The 27,328-nt window shown below is 37.9% G+C and overlaps 1 protein-coding gene across 4 annotated transcripts; it reads left to right on the forward strand.

The window, feature by feature from the left end:
• The first annotated feature begins 10,852 nt into the window (after window positions 1–10,852).
• Window positions 10,853–26,630, forward strand: LOC110776954 (uncharacterized). 4 transcript variants are annotated; one of them, XM_056828010.1, is made up of 5 exons: window positions 11,018–11,422; window positions 13,236–13,317; window positions 13,467–13,568; window positions 13,652–13,796; window positions 25,241–25,855. In XM_056828010.1, exons 4-5 carry the CDS (start codon window positions 13,695–13,697, stop codon window positions 25,760–25,762), a joined length of 624 nt encoding a protein of 207 aa, XP_056683988.1. In that variant the 5' UTR covers window positions 11,018–11,422; window positions 13,236–13,317; window positions 13,467–13,568; window positions 13,652–13,694; the 3' UTR covers window positions 25,763–25,855. The 4 variants fall into 4 exon arrangements, 3 of the variants coding, with proteins under 3 accessions (XP_056683989.1, XP_056683988.1, XP_056683990.1); XM_056828012.1 differs by lacking the exon at window positions 25,241–25,855 and adding an exon at window positions 25,867–26,630 and having other exon boundaries at window positions 11,020–11,422; XR_002530289.2 differs by lacking the exon at window positions 25,241–25,855 and adding an exon at window positions 21,169–21,403 and having other exon boundaries at window positions 11,052–11,422.
• The last annotated feature ends 698 nt before the right edge of the window (window positions 26,631–27,328 follow it).

Here is a 27,328-nt window from a genome sequence, read left to right on the forward strand (position 1 = left end):
CATTAAATACTCCATCTATGAATATTCGGAACCGACGGATCTTGGTTTCAGTGGGAGCTAAGATCGTCACAGGCAAGAAATGAATACTCCGGAAACGATGATATTGCCGGAAACGGAAATATGGATCGTATCGGAAATATGAATATTATCCAAGTCGTAGATGTTGCCGGAAACGGAAACATGGTACGTATCGGAAAATATTATTGGAAATGGAAATATTACCAGAATCGGAAATATTACCGGAAACGGAAATATTGTCAGAATCGGAAATATTGCCGGAATCGGAAAATAATTCCGGAAACGGAAATATTAAATATTTGTTCGAAACGGAAATTAATTCCGGAATCGGAAATATTAAATATTGTTCGTATCGGAAATAGATTCCGGAAATGGAAATTTAATCGGAAGCGTATCGTACGAATTAGCATCGGACGAGGCTTGCCGGACGAAGGCCCAGCACGAAGCCGGGGCCAATCGCCCAGCAAGCATGCGCGCCACAAGCCCAGCCAAGGCAGCGCCCAGGCCTACCGCAAGGCAGGCCCAGCGCGCGCCAAGGGCCACGGCTGCGTGGGCCGTGCTACGCGGGCTGCTGCTCGCACGCGCATAGGCAGCCCTTGTGGCTGCCGTGTGTGTGTGAGTTTGTGCTCATGCGTGATTCCTGAATCTACAAGAGTCAGTGTATGATTAAATTTCTATTCCTAATTGGATAAATTAATTAAATAGAATTCATGTAGGATTCTAATTCCAATTAATTCGCATCCTACTAGGATTACGATTCCTTTTCCATAACTCTATAAATAAAGGCCTAGGGGTCATAATTTATACACAAGTTTCAAAGTATTCAAAAGTGAGTTTTTTGAGAGAAAATTAAAACACACATCTTGCTCATAAAGTGCCGAAATTTTCTAGTACCTTAAGGGCGATTCTAGTTGGTCAATCTTAAGGCGGATCCGGACGTGCTGTGGACTATCTACGGAGGGACGACACTTGGAGTCCTAAAAGACTTGTTCTTGTTCGGTTCGGGCGCAGCTAGGGAGGGCACGCAACAAAGAGTATGCATCTAAATTATGCTATATGATTATGTGTAAATAATATGTTGTCCTGGGTTAATGGTTGTTTCCGCATGATCTATGTAGTGTCATATGTATCATAACCTAACAAGAAGTACCCATAGTGATACCAACCGGTTAGATCGTGAAATGCACCAAGATCCATAATAATGTACCTTTAACCATAGCCAAGACCATATTCTTGTCTAGCCTAATTGAGTTTGAGTTAGGAGATTTAGATGTGATTTTGGGAATGGACTGGTTGGCCATGTTCAAAGCTAAGATTGACTGTGAGAAGCAGAAGATTCACTTGAAGTCTAGTCTAGGAAAGGTTGTATTATATCGCCGTTTTGGGAAGCCTAGGAGTGTAGGAATCGTCACGGCAATGGAACTCGTGAAGTTAATACACAAAGGGAACCCTGTTTTCTTATGCAATGTAAGAGACCTAGACCATGTAATGAAAGAGCAACCAGGAGATATTGCAGTAGTGAGTGAATTCCTGGACGCGTTTCTGGAAGAGATCCCGGGAATGTCGCCCAATCGACCAATCGATTTTACCATAGATTTAGCACCCGGAACTACACCCATCTCGAAAGGCCCATACCGGATGGCTCCAGCAGAAATGAGTGAGTTAAAAGGTCAACTTGAGGAATTGCTAGAGAAAGGTTATATTAGACCAAGTGCATCGCCTTGGGAAGCGCCAGTCTTGTTTGTGAAGAAGAAGGACGGTAGTATGAGACACTGTATAGACTACAGGGAGCTCAATAAGGTCACAATCAAGAATAAGTATCCTTTGCCTAGGATAGATGATCTATTTGACCAGTTGAAAGGAGCGGGAATGTTTTCAAAGATTGACTTGAGGTCAGGTTATCATCAGTTGAGAATCGCAGAGCACGATATACCAAAGACTGCATTTAGGACTAGATACGGTCATTATGAGTTCATAGTTATGCCATTTGGGTTAACCAATGCACCTGCAATCTTTATGGACTTAATGAACCGAGTATTCCATGCATTCTTGGACAAGTTTGTAGTGGTTTTCATAGATGATATTCTGGTCTACTCTAAGAATGAGGAGGATCATGCGGAACACTTAAGGTCAGTGTTGAGTACCCTAAGAGACAATCAGTTGTATGCCAAATTCACGAAGTGTGAATTCTGGCTGGAAAGAGTTGCGTTCTTAGGACATTTTGTATCTAAGGAAGGAGTTGCAGTGGATCCTGCAAAGATAAAAGCTGTTAGTGAGTGGCCTACACCTAAGAGTGTCACCTATATTTGAAGTTTTCTTGGTTTAGCGGGTTATTATAGACGCTTTGTGCAAGACTTTTCTAGAATCGCCAAACTAATGACATCCATGATGAAGAAAGAGGCGAAGTTTGAGTGGATTGACCAGTGTGAGGAAGCGTTCCAAGCCTTAAAGACGCGATTGACAACCGCGCCAGTGTTAACTTTGCCAGATGAGAGCGGTACTTATGATGTATATAATGATGCCTCTAAAAATGGTTTAGGGTGTGTGTTGATGCAGAACGGGAAAGTGATTGCGTATGCATCGAGGCAGTTGAAGCCATATGAATCCAATTACGCTACCCATGATTTAGAGTTAGCCGCCATAGTGTTTGCATTGAAGATATGGAGGCACTATCTGTATGGTGTGAAATGTAGGATATTTACGGATCATAAGAGTTTGAAGTACATTTTCACACAGAAGGACCTAAATATGCGCCAACGAAGGTGGTTGGAGTTAATCAAGGACTATGATCTAGATATTCAATACCATGAAGGAAATGCCAATGTAGTCGCATATGCCTTGAGTAGGAAATCAAGTCATGGTGTGAATGCGTTAGTAGTTGCTAACGAGCTGTGTAAGGACATGCAACGACTGAATCTAGAAATAGTGAGTGGAGAATGCCTTGAGAGTATGATGAATGCCTTAACCATCCAGTCATCAGTATTTGATGAAATTAGGGAGAATCAGGATGGTGATGTTAAGTTAGAGCGGATCAAGGAAAAGATTTCGCAAGGAAAGGAGATTGATTTTAAGATCCACGAAGATGGAAGTTTGAGGTATAAAGGACGATGGTGCGTACCTCAAAAGTGTAGTGAACTTAAGGAAAAGTTGATGAGAGAAGGTCATAATACACTATATTCTGTTCAACCGGGAGGTGATAAGCTGTATAAGGATCTGAAGAAGGTCTATTGGTGGCCAAGGATGACAAATGAAGTGGCTGAATTCGTGGCAAGGTGTTTGACTTATCAGAAGGTTAAGATTGAGCATAGGAGACCTCAGGGAAAGGTCCAACCTTTAGAGATTCCGAGTTGGAAGTGGGATTGTATCTCAATGGACTTCGTCACTTGTTTACCCAAGTCGAAAAGTGGAAATGACACCATTTGGGTGGTGGTCGATAGGTTGACTAAGTCAGCAGTGTTCATACCAATGAAAGAAACCTGGAAAACGGAACAACTTGCCAAAGCTTACATCAAACATGTAGTGAGATTACATGGAGTTCCTAAGGATATCGTATCAGATAGGGATTCTAGGTTCCTTTTGAATTTCTGGAAAAGTGTTGCAGAAGAACTTTGGTACAACATTGAAAATGAGTACAGCATTCCACCCAGCCACAGATGGACAAACCGAAAGAACTATTCAAACCTTAGAGGATATGCTAAGAGCTTGTGTGATTGATTTCCAAGGTGGATGGGAAGATAGCCTAGATCTAATTGAGTTCTCATACAACAATAGCTATCATGCCAGTATTGGAATGGCACCATTCGAAGCCCTGTATGGACGAAAATGCAGAAGTCCACTATGTTGGAGTGACATTAGTGAAACCGTTGTAGTAGGTCCCCAATTGATAGAGGACACTATGAATCAGGTTAGGACTATTCAATCCAAAATCCAAGCCGCGCAAGATCGCCAAAAGAGCTACGTAGATTTAAAGCGTAGGGATGAAGGGTTCCAAGTAGGTGACAAAGTGTTGCTAAAGGTTTCACCAATGAAAGGTGTGATGAGATTTGGGAAGAAGGAAAAGCTTAGCCCAAAGTATATAGGCCCATATGAGATCCTAGAGCGGATAGGGAAAATAGCGTATAGACTAGCCTTGCCCATGGACTTGCATAGTGTGCATAATGTATTTCATATATCCCAGTTGAGGAAGTATGTCCCGGATAAGTCTCATGTACTACAAGCGGAGACCATAGAGTTAGATCAAAGTTTGACCTTTGAGGAAAGACCTGTCAAGATACTTGATAGCAAAGTGCGTAGCACTCGAACTAAGGATGTTAAGATCGTAAAAGTGTTGTGGTCTAACCAAGAGTCTGAGGAAGGTACCTGGAAAGAGGAGGAGGAAATGAGAAAGAAATATCCCGAGCTTTTTCCCGAGGTTAGTTGAGTTAAGGGGCCGTAACTCGTTTTCTTTAAGGGGGGTAGAGTGCGGTAGAATTTCGCGCTTTTTACCTTATTTACCCAATTTATCCTTTAGGATATGCTTGAATCGTTGTTTCCAGTGAAGTTTCACTGTTTATTGTCATGTTGAATTACTTAAAGAGTACAGCAACTAAAACTTTTTGCAAAAAAACGCACTAAAGTCTCAAAATAGTCTCAAGTTTAGTTTTAAAGTTCTGATTTCCGTGCCCAAGTTTCGGGACGAAATTCTTTTAAGGAGGGTAGACTGTAATACCTCGTATTTTTCTATAATTATAAATATATTTTATTATATTTATAAAACATTTCGTGTATTTTTATAAATTATTTTCATTTAATGAGAATTAAATGCGCGTTTATTTTAATTAATTTAAATATTAATTATTTCGAAAACCGGAATTTATTAAATAAATTCAAGGAATTTATTTAATCGGGAATTTTTGGGTCGTATTTCAAAAACGAATTTAATAAACTTAAAGCCCGGTCGTTTTGGTTTAATTAAACCCAACAAAGCTTGCAAGGTATTTAATGAATTGAGCCTGGTAGTAAGCCCAACTCAAACTACCATAACCTAGCCCACATGGGAGAGAAAAACTATAAATAGACCCTCTCATTAAACCCTCACAAAAATTTCAGCACACTCTCTCTCTCCTCGCTTCCTCTCTCTTGCGGCACACCCCACGCCCCTCTCTTCCTCTCTCGTCCGACTTTCTTACAGCCCAAGGCACGAGTGGTGTCGTGCGTTTGTGTGCCCAGCCCCGTGTTCCAAGCCTTGCTGCCCCTCTCTTCGTGCCTCGCCCCGCAGCGCAGCACCATTGCTGCTCCCGCAGCCCCGCAGTCCCGCTGTCCCGCGTGCGCTGAGCCTCGTGCTCGTGTGTCGAGTGCCCCGCTGTGCGTTGTGCCCCTTGCTCACCTGCCCATTTACGCGCGCGCGCGCCTTTGTGGTGCGTTGCGCTGCTGCTGTTGCTTTGTTGTTGTCGTGTGTACTGTTGGTCGGCACACACACACACGATTAATTAATCGTTGTGTGTGTGCGTGTTGATCAATGGTTTAATGAAATTATGTTTTCAAAAATATTAATTTTCAGTTTTTTTAAATTGATTCGATTATTGTGATTAAGTTTAATTATTGGATTGTTTAGATTTATTAAAACGGTTATGAACACCGTATTGGATTAGTAGTATGTTTTAATTAAAGAAATTGGTTTTGATGATTGAGTTTATAATTTTCAGATTTAATAAGCTTATAATGTGTTGATTTTTGAAGTCAAAACATGTTTTCGGATTAAACCATTCTTAGGGTTTTGGTTTCAAATTGATTGAGCAATTGATTCACATAATTTAATGACAATTTAAATTATGGGAATCAACTTAAATTTTCAGAATGTTTTTAAGCTTTGAAAATTTGGTTTTTAAGGGTTTTAAAGCTAAAAAGTCAATGTTTTTATGTTAGGACTTGAGTTGACTATTTGAGACTATTAAATTACCAATTAATGAATGATTTCTAATTAAACTAAGGGTTTTAGTTTCTTAAATATTTGCTGGAAATTTAGTAAACATGGATAATAATTTAGTTCTCTTGTTTTGTTTATAGGAGTTGATTTCTAGTGAGTCGTGATTCGCACAGTGGCCCCCGTACTTAGGTATTCCAGGTACGTACAAGACTAGGGTGACCACCCATCCCTTGAGGACTTTATGAAGTGTATTGAATGTGAATCATGTGAACTTATATGATGTTATGAATTCATGTTGATGATTGGGAATGAATATGTTATTATGAATTCATGTTTAATGTTGAGAACGACCATGTTGTTATTATTGTTGAATCTATGTGAACGAGCATGTTATGAATTGAATTATGCTTTATAGATTCTATTGAACTATCATGTTATGGACTTTTATAATCGTTGAATTATGTCAAGCATGTTGTTCAAGTTGGTTTGCATGTATGAGTAGTGCGCATGCAAGTTGTTATTATTATTATGCTATATTATAATTATTGAGCCAATCGAATGTTGCCAGTGAGCAACATATATTCTACCAAGGGGAAGAATATGTTGAAGAGTCTATGTGAATTGAATTAAGGACAATTCGTGCTAAGGGCACACCCCGCTTGTTAATAGGCAATGTCGGGTTATCTCAAACAGTGTTTTTGATAAGGAACAATGGGAGTAATTTCACTTGAGTCTATGTTTGATCACAAGTCTTAAAGAAGTAAAATATTGAAGAGTCATTGTTGAATTGTTTAATTGATTAATTGTTTGTATGTTGTGTCTTGAGTCGCCTTGAACATAACATATTAATTAACGTAAAGTGTAACCCAAAAGAGCTTCAAAACTCTTGGAACGTATATACCTTGAGTATGAACAATGGGGGGAGACTTGCCGGAAAACTTGTACTCCTCGAATGATACAAGAAGTTGTTTCATTCTTTCTTTTCAGGCCGTTGTGCATTGGAATTCCGTCGGTAGGATCCGACTGTCGGTAGGAGTCCGACTTATTATTATGTGGTGCATGGTGGGCTCCCATCACCCTTTTCTTTCCTTTTGAGGATACTTTACTTTACCCGTTCGAAGCTACTTTTTTAATAAACTGTGAGTCAAGAGTCGTGTCATGTGTCGAGTCTTGTCTCCATGTTTAATCGTTTGTTATATGGCTTTTGCATGTTGATTATTTAATATTGTCGAGTGAAGCATGTTAGGATATAATGTTATTCTAGCTTGTTCGTACTCAGCTTTCGCTGACTTCGTGCTTCATGTCTTATGGTCATGGCCTTTGCCTTAATGACCCTATGATGATCCATCAATTGCATTTGCGTTGTTGGGGAGTAGATTTTTAATAAAGCAGGTTCATAGAGATAACTTGCGGGAGAAGTTATCATGGGATTCGAGTTGAGAGTTTTATTCTTCCGTAATTTATAAACTCTTTATTTTATTTTAAAGTCATGACTATTATCTTCAGTTAATGGATTTTTAAACGGTTTATTTTGGATTGGGCCTCAGTGGTTCCAACTTGTTTTAATAACCATTAACTATTTATTTAATGTGTTTGAAAGTTAGTTAATTCCGCTGCGTAATTCTGGTAAATAGCCTTAGCCGTTATCACGGTGGCGGTAATATCTTGGTAATTCCTATGTTTTAAGTTGGAAAATATTTTATAAAAAGCAAGGAATTATTAAGGTGTTACACTGTTGGCCTGGATCCAACGATTAAGGGCAGCTTGAGTCACCTCCGGCCCGGCGGCCTCTGGTAACTCTTCCTCTAGGACATATTCTTTTTTCTCATGCATTAGAACTATTTGCAAGTTCCTTTGCCAATCGAGGAAATTGTTGCCATTCAACTTCTCTTTGTCGAGAATTGAACGCAGGTTGAAAGTGTTGTTATTGTTTGCGGCCATTGATTACTACATTTGAAAAGAATTCGCAATAAATAACCATTCATAACTTAATAACTTTAAAATAAATTCTAGCATTCAAACATTAAAGCTATTAAACATTTCATTCATGCAAAAGCAAAAACATGGTCCAAAAATGAATGAAACGATTCCAAGACCCTAAAAGTCCTAAATCCTTCAGCAGCTTTGGCATATCTTAATCACTAGTGGAAAAAAACCCCGTTGTAGCCCCCCTGTTGAGGCGGGCATATGTAAGTGGGCCTCTACAACCACTTAGTCAACGCGGGTCAAATGATTTACTAACAGGTTGGGGCGGGCTTTTACAATCCCACTTGTATGGACCCGGTCCACGCTATAATTAGCGTGGACCAGGGTATTTTTGTAAATTAACTATAGTTCATAATAGTAACTATGAAAAAAATATAGTCATTTCGATAAGAGTAATTATTTTATCTAAAGAGTAACTATATGTTCCGTAAAGTAACTATATCTTCATAATAGTAACTATGAAAAAATAATAATATAGCCATTTCGATAAGAATAACTATTCTATCTAAAGAATAACTAAATCATATAAAAAAGTAATTTTAACTGTAGAACAATTACTACGAAGTATATTTTAAAATAAATAATATAATATAAATGCTTTCGAGGTCATATAGTAACTTTTTAGATTATAGTTACTATTATTTCATATAATTACTGAAATAAAAAAAGAGTAACAATATCAAAAGTAAGAGTAATTATAACTCTTGAACAATAATTAAGAAAACATTAACTACATGATTAGTTGTTTTTAGCTACGACATTCTAATTATTTACATCTATTCAATAAGACACATTAAACTCAAATGTTTTTGAACTAAAAAGTACTAATCGCCACGTCCACGTCCCTTCTTTACACCAACATGTCCTCTCCTTCAACATCCGCGTCCTCTCTTTTCTCTACCACGTCCTTGGTTTTCATTGTTGTCAAAATTTTCTTGTTGTTCTTCTCAAGCTTTTGTTTTCCTTGCAGAAGTTATTCTTCGCACGACTTCAATTCTAGATGAATCATCTTTGTATTTCTGAATTAATAATATATAAACTAAGTTAATAATTTAACATTTAAGTGTGAAAAAATGACATAGTAACTATGTAAAACATATAGTTTCTATTATGCATCATACAATAACTCTTAGAATTAATGGTGGTAAGATATTCACGGAATTCCAGATATATTGTTATTGTTATAGTCATATAGTTATTGTCATAATAATGTAGTCACTCTTATTACTAATAACATAAAGACAAAAAAATAGAACATAAAAAGAACAAAATGACATAGTAACTATTAAAAATATATAGTTAATTACTATTATACATGATATAGTATATTTTAATATTAGTGATAGTCATATATTAGCAGAGTTGCATATATTGTTATTGTTATGATCATATAGTTAATGTGATCATAACATAGTAACTCTTATTAATAATAACATAGAGGACAACAAAGAACATAAAAAGAACATTATAATATACATAATAACTAAATCAAACATATAGTTACTATTATACAAGATATAATACCTATAAATATTATTCTTGGTCATGTAGTCACATAGTTGCAGACATAGTTGGTGTGATAATAATATAGTAACTCTATCACTAAAAATATAGAATAACATCAAAAACATGCACAGAACATAATAAATTAAAATAGTAACTATTTCAAACCTATAGTAACTATATAAAACATACAAATATTATTGAAGAAAATAAACATAGGGTAACTAATCATGATAAAATAAACATAATACATATTTCAAACATATAGTAACTATATAAATAATATAGTAACTCTTGAAGAAAATAAACATATGGTAACAAATCATGATAAAATAAACATAATACCTATTTCAAAAATATAGTTACTATATAAAACATATAGTAACTATATAAAACATAGGGACTATTATTATAATATAGTAACTATTGTACACATATAGTAACCATTATAATCATATAGTCACTATCTAAGAAGTGAACAAAAACATACTCTAAATAACATAGTACATAATGTAATCGTATAGTAACTATTACTTATCAAAAAGTCACTATAAACTGTTCATAACATAATAATTATCTTAAACACATAGTTACTGTTTTAAACTTATAATAACTTTCTAAAAAATATAGTAACTATTTTAAACACATAGTTATTGTTATAAAGTTATAGTAACTTTTTTAAAAATATAGTTACTCTAAAAACTACTACTAACATAAACACAACGAACATTTCAGTGACTATTAAAAACACTATTTCGCAACATAAATTAAAGGTAACTATATCATTTATATACTAACTATGTGAAACACTAACCCTAATTTCAATAAAACAACAAACATTTCAAATCACTCAACAAAATAATAACTATTGTACACATATAGTAACCATTAAAATAATATAGTAACTATTGTACACATATAATAACCATTAAAATTACATAGTACCTCTTTAAACCATATAGTTACTGTATTACTCATATAGTTATTATTTAAAATCGTGAATTCACTGATCGAATTCGCGAAGTGAAAATAACATTTTGGCAAAACACAAACATTAATTTCTCCAAAACAACAAATATTTTCAATTTTAAATAAAAATAGACTTTAAATTCTTTAAAAAACAACAAACCGAGATGTGATCTCTAAAAATTCTTGCGAAGATTTGTAGACGAGCGCAAATTCTTCGATTCGGTTTTGGCAACGACGAACCTCCTTCTCCATCTACTACTTCCTCCAATATTTCCTCATCTAATAGATCCAATTATAAGAATTATAAGATAATTACGAATAAAATCGAACAAAACCTAGAAATTTGGGCTAAATTTTGAAAAGCAAAGAGAGAAAATGAAGAGAAAGAAATGAAAGAGAAATGGACACAATGTAGATCTGAAATTTTGAAAAATAAAAAAGTTTAAAACGTATATAAAGTGGGCTAGACACAAATCGCATTGAAACTCTACAAAACACATAGTAACTTTTTAAAACACATAGTTACTATAATACACATATAGTTAATATTTAAAATTAAAAAAAATGACTATCACGTGACAGTTACACATGTCGCCCATACAAATTACTCCATTGCCTTGGTCCACGCTAAGTTAGCGTGGACCAGGTTTATATTAGTGTAATCCCTATAGGGTTCGTTTCAATAGAACATGTTGGAGGGGGCTTTATAATGCCCGCCTCATTAGATACTAGTCTAAAGGGGCGAGCTTTTTGTTTTTCGTTTCAACAGATATTTCCCCTTCACAAAAAAAAAAATTAAAAAAAAAAAAAAAGTTGCCCTTCAATATTTTGTGTGTCACTGCTAATATGCTATTCCCCTTCAATTCTCCTTCCCTTGGAACAAGTACGTTCTAGCGCATTCCTGGCCGGCGAGTTCGCATACTTCTCACCGCACAGCTCCACCACAACCACCACCAGCAGCTCGCCTCCTCTTCCATAGTAGTCGCCCCCGACGGTCGTCTTCCCTATCTCGCTTGCCTATGTTTCTCTTCTCTTATCAAGGTTAGTTTATAATTGATTCTTGTTTTGTTTGGTCTTAAAATTCAGTTTCCCTTCAAGTAGTTGAGCATAATGAGTTGATTATGCAGAAAATTTAGGCTAGTGTTCCAAAATTGGATGAATTTACAAATTAGGGTTTGATATTTGTGGTTTTTTAGTTTAATTGTTAGTAATTTGTTCAATTGGGAATTTTTAGTTCAATTGTTTGTAATATGTTTAATCTCGTCGATACCATCCCGATTACCCATAATAAGAGTCAGAAAATATCAAAGTTAGGAAATCAAAACACTGCCGAAAGGGGGAAAGTTTTTGGGTCATACCTCTGTCAACACTGTCATCTTGTATAGTGGCTTCTGCCTTGATGATTCAATAAACTTCAGTCTTTGGGAATAGAGAGTTCTTTAGTGTATCGTTGTAAAGGAAGCAAAGAGCATATACACAGCATTTGGGAAGAAAGATTAGTGTTAAGATGGGGAATGACAACTACATTTGAACTATCAAAATGTATCTGTATTGACTGTATGCGTATCACCTCAATGTTCTTGCTCGTGACCTCTCTTTGTGCTAATAACTGTTTATACGGAATACGTAAAATTAATTCGAAATGCTCAATCCCAAATATCCAGACGTTAACAAAATCCGAACTATGGAGCATTGATATTATAAAAATTCAAATACAAATATGAAATTTAAGTACTACCAATTAAGAAATAATAGATTTACAATAGAGCTTCATTTGGAAAATATTGAAAAATAAAAATTTATCTGGTATCCATCTTCCTCGATTTATTTGATAGACCTGCAAGAATATTAAAAGCAAAAAAAAAGAAGAGAAATTTGAGTATTTTAGAAAGAATTATATATACTTCGTATCAATATAGTCAATCAATTTATTTAAAAATAGATTTCAAAAACCATGATTTAAAGTGATGATATCAAACATACTTGTAGCAAATAAGAAAATAAAGAGTTAACTCTAATTAAGGTGGGATCTTACCTTTTCAAAAACCTCACAATTACGGCATAGTTGGATCTTGATTAGTCATGAGAATATATCAAGGGAAATTTTTTTGAGAAAGTAGATGAGAAGAGGAGATCAGAGAGGAGTAAGATGACGAGAAATTTCAATTAAGTATGTTAACAACTCATCAAAAAATGAAGGTGTTACAAGAGCACAATACAGAGTTAAAAAGAAATTGTAAAAAATAAGGAGGAATAACTAAAACTCACCTTCTCACAATACAATCACAAGTGTTAGGAGTACCTTAGAATCATCATTTTCGCCATTGTTGATGTTCAAGATTTTGATAAACCTGTATTATTTAGTGTTGATTAAAGGGAAGCAAATAAATATGGGTAAACTTCATACTGATTACAAAAGTTGGAGGTGGCTCAGTAGAAGAAAAAAGCTGATTAAAGGTCAAGACTCAAGAGATGTAGACCTAGGTTATTAATACGAAGTATAAGGATTATGAAACGGTTGTTATAGAAGACAACTTTGTATTTTACTAAATCACTTAATTTAAATTAATAATTATTTTTGTAAAACGCATACATAACGGGTATCTCAGCATCTGCTCTTAATTCTCCTAGAGTCTCCATGGGACTTAAATGCTGACATCATTTTGTAACCAGTAAATCACTTCAGATTATTGACAAGCCAAAACTGAATGCCAATTGTCTTTTCAGTATTCAATGCTATCTGATTTCTTGAGTTGATAACATATTTAATTGGTTAAGTTTCATTCTTGATTGTGAATTTGTATGGATCAGTTTAGTTGTTTTGTACTTTGGCTTTTCTGTTGGAATATGCCAGGGATAACAGACAACTGATGGGGGGTGAAGAGTTGGCTTTTCAGATTCATGAAGTTTTACTCAACTTCGAGGGCATACCAAGTGTAAGTTTAATCGTGGGATTTGTCCGTATAGATCGACTAGGAAGGGGTTGAAAGGCTTCCCTGTAAAGGTCTATCATGCTTATTAATTAGCTTTACATTTTTTTGGGTAACTACTTGGATATATATTTTATGATTTATTTCCAAATCAGTGTGCTCAACAAGTCGGCGCCCGCGAGTGTGGCTATTACATTATGAAGTTCATGCATGAAATAGTCACTTTACACCATAACTCTGATGAGCGGTTAGATAATGTTCGTTCTTTTACCACTAGTACTTGTACGCAGTAGAATTCTTAATTTGCAAGTAGCATTACTTATCATGTTACTTATTTCAGGCTTACACTCCAAGAAATGCGCCTTATACCGATGAGGAAATAGATGTGGTTCGTGAGCAATGGGATAAGTTTTTTACAACCAAGTATATATTTACTTAGGTTGTTTAGACACGAAGATGGAAGCGTTTATATCTTCATGGATTTGGTAAAGTTCTTTAATTTTTCCATAATTACAAGTCATTGTCCTGCTATTCCTGTCCTACTAAGTGCTTCATGGCGTTGCAAAATTTTCCCGTGGACATTTCTTTGCTTCATAATTAGTTCATAGGTCCAATAATATATTTCTTGGACCTGCTACTCTTTGCTGCTCTGAATATTGATCTACTGATCTGTTGCTAATTTATTGCTTTGAATACTAATCTGCTGGTCTTGCTACTGCTGTGAATACTAATCTGCTGGTCTTGCTACTGAATACTAATATGCTGGTCTTGCTGCTACTGTGATCTACTGATCTGTTGCTAATTTATTGCTTTGAATACTAATCTGCTGGTCTTGCTACTGCTATGAATACTAATATGCTGCTGTGAATAATTGACCTTATCATAAATCTATTGATGTGTATGAATATTATGCTACAGGCCGGTTTTGAGTCTGACATGCTAAAGGCCATTTAATACAAGTTGTGTTCAGGAAATTCCAAATGTTTGAACCTGAAATCAATATATAGGATAGGTTTGAAGGAGTTATCTTCTTGGTGGTAGACATGTCCTTTAGGAAAATAGATATGATGAAGATCAGAAGAAATTTTCTAGGAGTGACTATTAGTGTTATGCAAATCATGCTGATGGTAGCACCAGAAGCAAAAAGAATCAATTATGGGATAAAAGAGTATATATAGTTAGAAATCAAAATTAATTTCACTGAAACATTGATGATTTAATAGCCTTGGACAATGAACTTTCTAATAAAATCTTAAGGTTAACTTTGATATAATAGCGGTACTACCATCATACGATTGAGCTTTTCCAAAAGAGAAGAAAATCACAAAATGGATGCCAGACGGAAAAAAATTTGGTCCAAAACTTTGTTCCTCCATTGAATTACAAAAAAAAGCTCGTAGATAAGACATCAGAGAATAAAAACTCAGTAATATATCACCTAACACCAGTAAATTTATATAAGACTATAGTTCATCTTAGTTAGTGCCTTAGGAAATGTGGAACTGTGAAAGAGCATGGAAAGGATAGTATCAGTCAACAATATTGGCAGCTTAACAAATTGGAAATTTTAATTAAGACAAATGACCTCTGGGTGAAAAGGTTATGGAACAAAAGACACTAATGAAACATTGAGTGATATTTCGCCTAGGTATATATGGCATGAGCTGCATGACTGATCAAAAGACTATAAACATCAGAGCAGGAACGCAATGAACATTGTTTCCCTAATCACATAACAAACCAGATATTAGCACATGAAAATCATGAAGTGACTGTAGACACCTACTTTTGTCCCCATTCCCGAAAGGGAAGGTTCGATGATGAGAACATAAATCTCCATTTGGCAACGCATCTCCTATAAAATAACGAATCTCAATCACCCTTTCATTTCAGCCAAAACTGCTATTTATAGAAACCTGCTAAGAATAGTAACTGCCGTAAGAAGTAGTTGTTAAAAGTGGCAAAGTCATAAAAGATAGAAATCTGTCAGAATTAGGTGTTGCACTCCAACATAAGTCCTAAAAGAGATAGAATTGGCAAAAGGAATTCTATTCCTGCTATAATTCTGAAATAAGAGTTACGTATTAATTAAATTCCTAACGAACCTAGAGTTCGTAACGGGCCCAGACGCATTCCGTCATAAGTTGATACGCACTAAGAAACTCGGATAAGTCTCAAAAGCTCCGTGTTTAAGAGTCCAAATCTGACAAAACGCCTCGGCTCAGATCTTATTTTCAACGGCGCCCAGCCCTGGGCGCTAAAAATACCTGGGGCCGTGTCGTCTCCGAATTCTTTTTGGATTCGTATTCTAAAGATCTATCTTTCCACAAACTCTTTCCCTATAAATACAACCTAAAAACCGACGTGAACACAACACACAATTCCATAACCTAAGTATTGACTCTAGTCTTAAGCCTAGCCTCACGCTGCGAAATTGATCCGGCGTTCTGTCGCAATCGACCCAAAAGTCGAACAGAACGCATCCTGTCCCTTGTAGCTGATGAATTAAGCCTAAATACTGGAACATTGCTTGGAAATCCGAGATTCGTTAAATAAAAGGAGAAATAGAAAAGCCAAGTGGTTAGTTTTCTGAGAACCGTGACGCACCTCTCAAGGGTGCGTTGTAATGTGTCCCTCATATGATTTAATCGCTTTCATCACCCTTTTATAAAATTGTCAAACTATTAACTTGATTGATCTATCACGCCTAATAAGATAATACCTTGGACAATTGAATTATCATGCTAGGTACCTTAAATCAATCTAAATAAGATAATCACGATCGATTTAGTATTATGTGTTGCATATTGCTAAAATCAATTTAGAATAGTTTAATACTTTAAACGCATGTCCCTTCAATTATTTATGCTGAGCTAGTAAGGATAACCTGCCTCTGGAGTTATCGATGAGCACTCCTCTCGGTAGTTACAGTCCCCCGAACTCTCAATCTTTGCCCTGCGGGTTTACGTTGAGCGATCCCCACACCAGGGATCACAAGGGAACCTATGGCCGTCGTGGTCGAACATAATTGCACTCCCTTTATGTCACGATAACCGGGTTTTGTCAGTTTTTCTCATTGTCGTTAAAAACCGGGCATGTGGCACGCACCACGGAGTTTCAGATAATTGACATCAAGCCCACTTTCAACCTCCTCTTAGGGCGCCCTTGGCTCCATGATTTAGGAGGTGTGACTTCTACCTTGCACCAGATGGTTAAACTTAACCATAACGGGGTAATTCTGGAAATACGCGCCCTTCCTCTCAACGTCAGTTGTACTATGGTCGGAACGACCGATGCTGCAGAAGACCTTTACGGTTTTCAAGTGGATGAACTCATCCAAGTCATTGAGGACTACAATTTAGCATTTCTAGATCCGCGAGCGTCCCGGGTCATCCCTAAAATGTTGCTAGCTCAAGGCTATTTCCCGGGAACTCCATTGGGCATAAGGAAGAAGAACAACATGTTCCATCCCCCACCCAACAAAACTACTCCCTTTGGTCTAGGCTATACACCAACGGAGGAAGATATTGCTTAGTACTTGTCTAGGCTACGCCTTAAGCCAGCCAAGACAAAACAAACCACCCTTCTTCCCCCATACCAAAGAACCCTTAACAGTATGTTTGTCCGAGAAGGAGAAGAACACCCATGCTGCGACTTCCCTGAACCCTTTGTTCAGAATGGCCTGCTAAACCCGGATTTGAGATTTTCCATGACTGTCATACTATGGATGAGGCACCCCACCTCACCAAGACTTAACAGCTAAAATATTAGACAACCAAGCTCTATGGACATTGTTTAACGAATCGAGGTCTATGGAGGACGAGACTGTAATAACCACCCTAGCCCTGCAAGATGAATGTTTCAATCCAACCCGGTTAATCACTCCTACATCAACACCAGAAGAGACCGAGTACGGATGGGTGAAGACATATCAGTGGGTCAATGCAAAGGGAATAGAATTCAAGATGAGTACAGGCGAAGGACCAAAGTTCTACGAGACTAAACCCAAGGCTTGAGCCATAGAGAGCACTTTAGCAAAACGCCTAGTAGTTCTTTAGATGATAGAAAAAATAAAGCTCTAGAGATAGTCCTAAGACCCATTAGAATATAGGCTAATTTATTTCAGTGTGTTTTCCTTACTTTCCAAATTAATAAAGGCGTAAGATTTCTCCTAAAAAAATTGCTCTAACACTAAACAAGCACTAATCATATTTGCAAAAATAAAATCAAAATATAAGGAAGGGGCCCACTTTAGGCCCAATAGCAAGACCCACTCGCTCTTGAATCGTGACATCAAAACCAATTCTCGAAATCCACAAAATAAACCGTACCTCCAAGACATAAAGGTCAACCCGTGCAATCATAAAAGTCAACCCGTGCAACCCAAAGAAACCAAAGGAAATCAAATCCAAAACAAGTGCAAATGTTGCTTTAAAAGAAAATTAATAAAACGTAATCCCACCATACCCTTCATTAACAACACGCACCTCAACCCACCCAAAATCCCTACTCAAAGATCTTCACATCTTTCGCACCCTAACTCCATTTTCAAAGCCGTTTTGAGTCACGAATAGATAAAATTAATCCGGACGAAAATGCATCTCACGCTAACAGTCCAAAAAGCTTCCGAAATAGTGTCAAAATTGATTTCTGACGAATAAAAAGTAAAACAAAACAAAGAAAAAGAAATAAAAGCAAGAAACATGTGAAAGAAAAGAAGCAACACGCCCAAAAATCACCCAGAAATCATTTTCAGCGCCCAGAGCTGGGCGTCGAAATCATTAACGCCCCAGTCTGGGCGTTGAAACTGTCTGCTTGCCGAAGTTTACCCAGAAGTGCTCGTTATTTTATCCTCACATACACGGAAAAATAACAAACACTTCGGGGGTACAGCACGTATTCACGTATTCAGATATACATTCCAAAAAGAAAAACAAAACATGAAAAAACAATGCGCAAAATACATGTACTCAAAAAAAAATCATAAAGCAAATTTCGACTTACGGCAAAGCAGCAGATTAAAATAAACTTCGCCTATTCTACCGTTTTAAATAATATGTTTCCATCTCAGAACATACTTATCAAATTCGGCATCCTAGAATTCATTCTAGCTAGAACTACGCGCGACCTGATTCTAAGTTAAAGTTATTTAACAAGGATACGTAGGCAATCCTATTTATGGATTCGGTCCAATCAAAAAAAATATAACGTGCATAAGTGTTGGATATGAGCGAATAAAAAAGAGAAGCAAAACGAGAACAAGAAAGCGAAGAAACCAGAAAAATTAAATTACGCCTTTATTAATATTTAAAAATAATAAGAAGGAAAACTAAAGTGTTAAGGAATGAAAAACAAACACAACTGAAATAAATAAAGGGCACCTACACCCTAGCAAGAACTACACTACTCGAGTTCTTCCGGATCATCAAATAAAGTTTTGTAGAGGGCAATGTTCGCAGGGTCCACCCCCACGGGATTCTGCGCTGCCCCTATGTCGATCTCCATAAGAACAGGCTCGACACTAACTTCCAAGGATGCCAAGGCCTCAGAAACATCTTCAGTCTGAACAGCTATAGCCCGCTCAGCCTCAAGGGCACAAACAATAGTAGGGGAAGAATTATCGACATCAACAACCACTGGTTCTACTGGGGGCTGAACTTTCCTAACCCATACATTATTCCGGCGACGATATCCGCGAGAGCTTGCATTTATTTTGGAACAGCAGGCCCCTTCACGTTAGGTACCTTTTTAGGCCTAGAACTGGAACGAGGAGGAACTTCTTTTCGATTTCGATCAGGACGAGATTTCACAGTCTTAATGCCATTTTCGCGAGGGTTAGCAGGATTACGGTTTTCATACTTAGCCCTACCTCGAGGTATCAAAAGTTCATCCGGCTCTTCATTTCGAGCCTTAGTTCTCACAACCTTATCATCGGAACTCATCCACAACTTATAATTCTCGGAAAGACCCACAAAGCCATCTGTAGTCACGGTCCAACGCGGGAGACCACCATAATACTTAGCCCACGCTTGAACCCGTGCTCGTGAAAAGACCGCTAATTTAGGTGGTACCGTATCAGCAAATGGGATAGTCTACCTTAAGCCGTATTATCGCATGACTCGGTAAGGAAAGATGTAAACAGGCCGAGATAATCCCAACAAAGAAATATGAATTAACGTCTCGGAACCCCCCGTCATATTAGTCAAACCCCACCACGGTACCACCCACTTAATAGAGCATATGCCATGAGTAAAATAGGAGGCCCATTCGGCCTCGTCCTGGCCTTGGTGCAAATACTTTCGGTTGCCTAAGGCTATAGGGCGATAATGTTTAGGATCGGCAGGAGCTTCTAGAAGCCTAAGTCGTTCCATGAGCCAAGTCTGCGAAAAAAAAAACGGGTACGATTAGAAAAATAATAAGGCCTGGGATGCAAGTTTCAACGCCCAGGACCAGGCGCCAGAAATTCCGACGCCCAGCCCTGGGCGCTGAAAATCAGCTCCAGGCAGAGGCAAACGAAGAGAAAAAATAATTATATGCGCACAAATAAACGATCAATTACCTGCAGCAATAGGGGGCTCCCCTTAAAACTTTCAGACTTTGCATCCTTCTTTAACTCATCCGCACCCAACAAGGTCTCGGCAACAATCAACGGCATAATGGAATAGCAACTCTCCATCTGACTGATCAGGGGAATCAACCTTATGTCACCAAACTCACCATTGTTATTCGACAGTAAATAGTGGTTCAACAAGCAGAATACAAGTGCCCGGATATTCAATTTCTGTTCAGTCATATTTTTACTAGGCCTAAAGTGATGTTTTGCAAGCTTCGCCAAATTAACCTTATCACCCACGATGATCTCAGCAAGCTTGTCATCATGTAGTCCTTGGAAAGCCCCTATAGTTGTTTTACCCTCTTCAACAGTGCCAGGGGTAGCAGGAGTAGCATTGGTAGGATAACCCAGGATTGCGGCAAATTCATCTGGCAAAGGGCATACCTCATTGCCCCGAAAAACAAAAACGTGGTGATCAAAATCCCAAAAGTTTAGGGCGACAGACATAAAGTTATAATCAATGTTAATTTGTTGTAAGCCTAAAAGTGCCTCTAAGTGGTATCCTTTCAACAAAACCTATTTTGTGGAATTAAGGGCTCTAAGCCAGCGCCTAACAACTCGTTGGAGGGAGAAAGGAGGAATCGACATAGCAAGAGTAGAAAAAAATAAAGCTAGATAATTGTAGGAGAGAAGAAGTTGCAGTGGTGAAAAAGAAAGACGTACTTAACCCCCTATATATACACGAAATCATCTTGATCCCATTCGGAAACGCGTTGAGAAATATGGAAAAATAAAAAAGGCTGCTAAGGTAGCATTTTCAGCGCCTGAGGCTGGGCGCCGAAATATCTAACGCCTGTCCTGGGGCGATGAAAATGCAGCCCAAGGCCCAAATCTTTCAAAACGCGAACCAGGAAAATGCCTAAAACCGTGTTAGTAGACACGGGGCCCTGTTGTAATCAAGGTCGAGCCCAAAGCACTTTTAGAGCCCAAATAGTGAAAGCAAATGTCGAAACTTAGACTCGTCTCAAAAAACATATTCCCATTAGCATGGATGAATCATGCAATCCTTATCTAACTGGTGTATTCTTTTGCTAAGTTTCTTTTTCCCGGTTTTTTCCCACATCGCTCTGGTTAATTGCTAATTTGATTTTACCAATTGATTTTAATTTCTTGGGGGACCGCGCGCGTTAGCGCGTGGTCCAACAACCAGTGATTCAATAAAACTAGATGATAAATGTCTAAATAGAATGTTGTTAGAGTAATTTCGCATATGATTCAATGTCCTGTTTTTGTTGCTAAAACAGGGAGGAATTCTGCCTTTTGCTTTTGGTCGCAACCAGGCATTTCCGCATACAATATTTCCTCCCAAGAGTCTGACAGTATTAGACACAAAATGTTGCTGCTGAAGTATTGTCACTCCCTTTTGTAGCAGCTAATTTTGTAGATTCAAAAATTATTTTTGTGTGAATTTATATTGTAAAATTACATTAAACAATATGATTTCAATATTAATGTGAAGGAAGTATTTATTGTTTACAATTGTCTATTTTATGAGTATTATAGTTCTTCTATTACCTAAAAAAGAAAAGTAAAGCAGAATATTAGTGGTAGCCCAGCTTAAGTGCTATTGATTAAGACTGCTAGTTGGTTTCTGTTGAGGGGGGCAATTTAATGTTCGCCTCAACAGGCTTGTCTGTTGAGGGGGGCAATTTAATGTTCGCCTAAACAGGCTAGTCTGTTTAGGGGGGCAATTTAATGTTTCCCTCAACATGCTTCTCTATTAAGGGGGGCTTTATAAATGTGCGCCTCAACAGGCTTGTCTGTTGAGGGGGGCTTTCAAATGCCCGCCTCAACAGATATCTTTTTGAGGCGGGCTAACAGATCTCTGACCTGTTGAAGCCCCCTCTGTCGAAGCGGGCCATGTTCGCCTCAACAAGCCCGAAATGCCCCCCTCAACAAGGGTTTTTTCCACTAGTAATCTAGGTAAGCAAAACCTATTTCTAGTAATCTCCAAATTACTCTTGGTTAATAAATTAATACCATAATTTATCCCATTGCCACAACATAATGCCATTGTTGTTTGAGTTGAAACCACACAATCAACGTGCTCCTTTGGGACGCCTTACCATCTAAGTCAACTAATATAGTACCTCGCTTTGGCGTAAACCTACTACGTTAGGTCCTTAGATTTTTGTAAGTGCTTGACTTGGAAGGCAATTTTTAAACTCAATATTGCTTTGGACCTAGTTGTTTCTATGTTGGTTCCATTATTTAGTGAACTTGATCTAATCGAGTCATACGAAACAACCTATTCATGCAAATTATACATACATACATTCAAGTATAACATATATATATATATCAAATGCATAAATAAAATGGTGAACTAGTATGGCCCAAAAACTCTTGTCTTGAAGCATCCAATCTTCATCACCATCTTGTTAGCTTGGCATCGTCTTGAGTTTTCGTTCAATTGCTAACTTAAAGTTTTAAACTTAGAAATACTTGAAAATAATAAATTACATCAAAATTTCCATGGTACACAGACCATATTTAAAACTTTACATTCAAAGATAGAACGGTTCGCAGACCGTATTTAACTATCCTAAATGGCCATACTAGTCACTTGGAGTACCAACATTACATAAAATATACATTTTATGCATTCACCCATTCGTATGCTAAAACGAATGGCCCATATAATTATGCAAGTATTTACGTAAATTAATTAAAATTCACGTTCACATAAACGCGTCCTAAAAGATTAATCAATTTCCAAATTGTTAATCCTTAGACTTTATTCTAATTAAAATTGAACTTAACTAAAATAATGCGACCTACGAAAAATAATTAAAATAATTATTTCATTTTTAATTTCATTTAGTGGCTCCCACTCAAACCAATAATTATTCCGGATAATTAATTATTAAATATTAAATTAAAACTCGCGGCGTAACCCAAGTAAATAAAATATTAAATTAAATATTCCGTTAGCCCAAATTAATGCAAACACGGTCAAGCCCAACGAAATAAACAAATTAAAAAAAAAAAATCATGTGCTTGCTCGGGCTAGGCTTGCGCCCAGCCCAACGTACCACTGAGTGGCCTACGAGGCACACGAGCAATGCCCGCACACCCCGCAGCCGCGCACACGTGCCCACAGCTGCTGCTGCCTCTGCGTGCTTCGTCGCTGCTCATCCCTGCCTGCTTGCCCCTTCCTCGCCCAGCGCGCGCGTGGCACGCAGCGCTCATGCTGCTAACCGCGTCGCTGCGGCTCGGCACGGATGCGGCAGCTCGCGTGGTTCGACGAGCCACACGTCCACCCCACCCTTGTGTTCGTGCATTTGGTTCGTACTACGGACCAACTTAATTTAAAAAAAATTAATTTCACGAACGTTTGCATTTGTGTTATTTTCCATAAAAAGTTACGATTTTATTTTCGAAAAACAACGGTTTTACGATTTAATTAATTTAACGACAATCCAATTTCGTAAAATATTAAATCAAGGCTAACATTATTCAAATTTTAAGAATGAACGATTTCAACTAAAAATTTGAACTTTTAAATAATAAAATCTAAAACTTTAAATCGTTCTAAACATTTAAATTTCAGATTTTAATAATTTGGTTTATGTGCGATTAAAATTAACGAAACCATTCAAAATTTTAATCCAATAATTTATAAAATTAGCCACTGACCCATGAAATTATATTCCCTTTCCCAATTAACCGAATTATTAGATCTAAATTATTTAAAAAATCAATTAGCCGTCTAAAATTTACGAATTTGGGGAAAGAAAAATCAGGGTTTATACTTGTCGTAAAAGGTTGAAATGTTTACCATAGATTAAGATTATATCCAGCAACATCGTGTCAAAATTTCAATCAATTCCGAGGTTTTTAGGTCGACCAATTAAGTGAAATACTTTCCGACACTTTTAATTTTAATTCAAAAATTAACAAAAACGCCCAAAAGACACCACTTCGAGGCCTGTTTTTGCAATTCCGTTCCCATACGTTGATCTTAGAAAATTGTTTCAATCAGACTAGTGTCAGAAAAGTCGAAAAACCGAATCTTTTTGATTTCAGAACAAGTTACGCAATTAATCCAATAATTCATAAAAAAATTCCGAAAAATCAACAAAAATTCCAAAAATTTCGACAACAGCAAAAACAATTAAATCATGCTAAAACATGCTTTGAATACATAAGGCTCGTGATACCACTGTAGGGGAATACAGTTAAACATAATAACATGTGCGGAAACAATCCCTAAAGCCAGGAAACATGTATAAAGCACAGATTAAGCATACTTACATTTGAACCGTGTTTTCCAGAGTAATCTGCCAACGAACACGAACTTAGAACTACACTTGTCGTTCCTCTACTTGGTTCACCGACACGATCAGATCCGTCTTGATAACCGTAGCTTAGACAATCAATCAAAAGTTTTTAGCTTTTTGGGAAGAACAGTTTTCACAGAGAGAAAACTGAAGAACGTAATATTCTGAATTAGGTTTAGGGTTGGAAAACATATGTACTGAGTTGTGTGTGAAATACAATAACCTAATTGTATCAAATGATGTAACCGGCCAAGACCAAGAGGCCTTGACCGGCCACACCAAACACACGGACACCCGCGCACAGCCCAACACCCAGCCACACGCTACAGGCCGAAGCCCACAGCGCGCGCAGCCGAGCAGTTGGGCCATGGGCCCTGCTTTCTCGTTGCTGCTATGCTGCCGCTGCTGTTGCGTGCTCGTGCTATACGCGGGCTGGCTTGCTCGCCTTGCTCGCGAGCTCACTGGCTCGTTGGGCCTTGCACGCTTGCGTGCTTCGCTTGACGGGCCGACAGCTCCGATGCCCTTCTTATTCGCAACTAATACCTTACGGCTATTATTTATCGTTTCGTATACAACGAATCACCGTCGTACGATACGATTTATTCGTTTCGCCCAGCTTACGAATATTCGCGATACGATATACGATTCCGATGCAAGGTCGTATCGTATAATATGTTTTCCAAAACTAATTCCCGAAAAGCTATTAAATGAATATCCGATTCATTTAATCCGGTGATCTGTTACATGCCATTGGTGTGACCTTGTAGGTACAGTCAAGAGTAAGTTGTGAGCTTAATATTCATTAGAACTCACTGATCGGAAGCATTGCTCCAGCTAGCTGTTCCGATCACTTGATCTCACTGAATTAATTGTTCGCAATTAATCTGAACCTTGGTATTAGACTAAATGCACCTTGGGTGAAGGACATATTTCCTTCACCTCAGGAGGCCGACAAGAAGGTAACCAGTTTCTCCCTAGCATTTATACTTGACACAACATTTTTATTTAAACGGGACCGTCGTGATTTTGCCAGGAATCGAAGAAGGCTTCTACTACGGTGGTCCCATCCTCAAAGCGCAAGGCTGGGGGAACAGGTTTGCCACGTTTTAAGCCCACTCGGGATTCTGGAGTGGGGCCGTCTTCGGCGGTAGGACCGTCTCCGAAGCATCAAAAAGTGACTCAGAAGAGCGTTTCTGAGACCCAGGAGCTTCTCTCTCCAGATCCCCTAGGGGGAATTCCTGAAGTTGTCCGTCGCAACATACCTCCGAAGACGGCGGAGAGTGCTAGGAACTCGGATGGTAAGTTTTATTCCAGCATCGTAAGCACTTGTCGTTCTTCGTCTGACAGTTCTATAGTGTTTCCCAGGGATTCTAAGCCTATGGTTTTTCCAGTAGAGAAACATGATCCTCAGAAAGCCATAAACGCTGAGTTGGATCAGATCCCTTCATCGGGCCACTATACCTCCCGAGACCGGGTTAAAGTAATGGGTCTTATGCCCAATGATATACCCCTAGATATGCCTAAACTCTCCCCGAGGCGGATGAAACCCAACTAGCTGCTCTGCAAACCTGTGCACTAGATGTGAGTTTTGTTCTTTTCTTAGTAATTAGTCGTCTTGTTTTTCTCGTGTTTCGGAATTTAACTTCTGCTGGTCTGCAGATGTTTATCAAGCTGGATTTGCTGAAGAAATGGCGCGTTGCTTTAGTATTGGAGGAGACTAGAGCGCGTACCCTTGACAGTCAATGTGGCGACCAGCATTTTGCTTCCTTGGAAGGGCTTCGTCTTACCAAGAGGGAGACGGTCGATTCTTTGGCCACTCTTCGTGCTGAGAATAAGAAGCGTCTTCAGCAGCTTGACAAGAACTTCCAGGAGATGAAGGATCTTTCCGAGAAGTGCAAGCAGAAGGACGACGAGTTGTTGAAACTTAACTCCAAATTTACTCAAATGGAGTTTCAAGTGGAGGAGGCTCGTAAGGAAGCGGCTAACTCTAAAGAAGTGTGCATTCAATCCGTTACTCTGGGGGAGCAGTCAATTAAGGGAGGAATTGAGCTGGCATTTGAATAAGGAATTCGCAAACATGCGCACCTTCAGCTGGTTTGAAAGAATCATTGATCATCATGTGGAGGTGGAGAAGGCCTTGAAGGAAGGACGTCCTCCCCCTGTGTTTGTTCCAGAGGACAACAACGCATGAGACGCTTAGTGGATTCTGGTCTGAAAGGCATCTTTTTTTTGTTTTAATGCCCTTTTGTGAAGCCATTTTGTAAATGACTTGTAATAACTACTAACTTTTGTTAATGGGATGTGTTTTAACCATGGAATGGACGTTTTGCCCATATAAGTTGTTGTTCTTGTTCATTTATTTTATTGTGCTGTTTATACAACTTGATATGGTCTTCCTTACAACTTGATATGGTCTTTCTCCTGTGCAGGGACGAAAACATTGTGCCTTATGCATTTTTCTAAGGTCTGAAGTTGTTATACTTCTTTAGTATATAGTATTTCGATGTATCCCCTGTGTTCTAGGTGATCAGCCTAGTGAGGGTGCTAATCTGGGCCACTTCTCAGGCCTTTAAATGATTAGTCTTTAGTTTATTCTTAGATGAAGGTGATAATGTTTGGGACGCTTCCGGGCCGTTTGAATCAATTTTTGCCACAAAGGTTTTGAATGATCCAACTACAAGTCCGGCTTGCGAAGAGATATTTTCATTAGAAAACTACGAGCCGTGCTATATGGTGTGTTTTTATTTAGACGTCTTTTGTTTTTACAAGCTATAAAAAAAGAAAACATGGAATTAGGTTCAGAAATAGTATTTCTTTAAGTTGTCCGCGTTCCAAGTGCGTAGAATGGGGCGTCCCTGCATGTCTTGGATCCGATAAGTTCCATCACGGACTTCCTCATAGATTTCGTATGGGCCTTCCCATGTAGGGGTGAGTTTCCCTTGCTCATTAGCGCGTCCGACGACTTCCATTTTCCTTAGCACAAAGTCCCCTACTTTTAGAGTCAGTCTAGAGACTTCTTTGTTGTACTCTCTAGCCATGCGCAGCTTGTATAGTTGTTGTATTAAAGCCGCATTTCCTCTGATTTCTGGAAGAAATCCAGGCCGCCTTCATCATTTCCTAG

This window comes from Spinacia oleracea, chromosome 5 (assembly GCF_020520425.1).
Source record: "Spinacia oleracea cultivar Varoflay chromosome 5, BTI_SOV_V1, whole genome shotgun sequence".
NCBI classification, from domain to species: domain Eukaryota; kingdom Viridiplantae; phylum Streptophyta; class Magnoliopsida; order Caryophyllales; family Amaranthaceae; genus Spinacia; species Spinacia oleracea.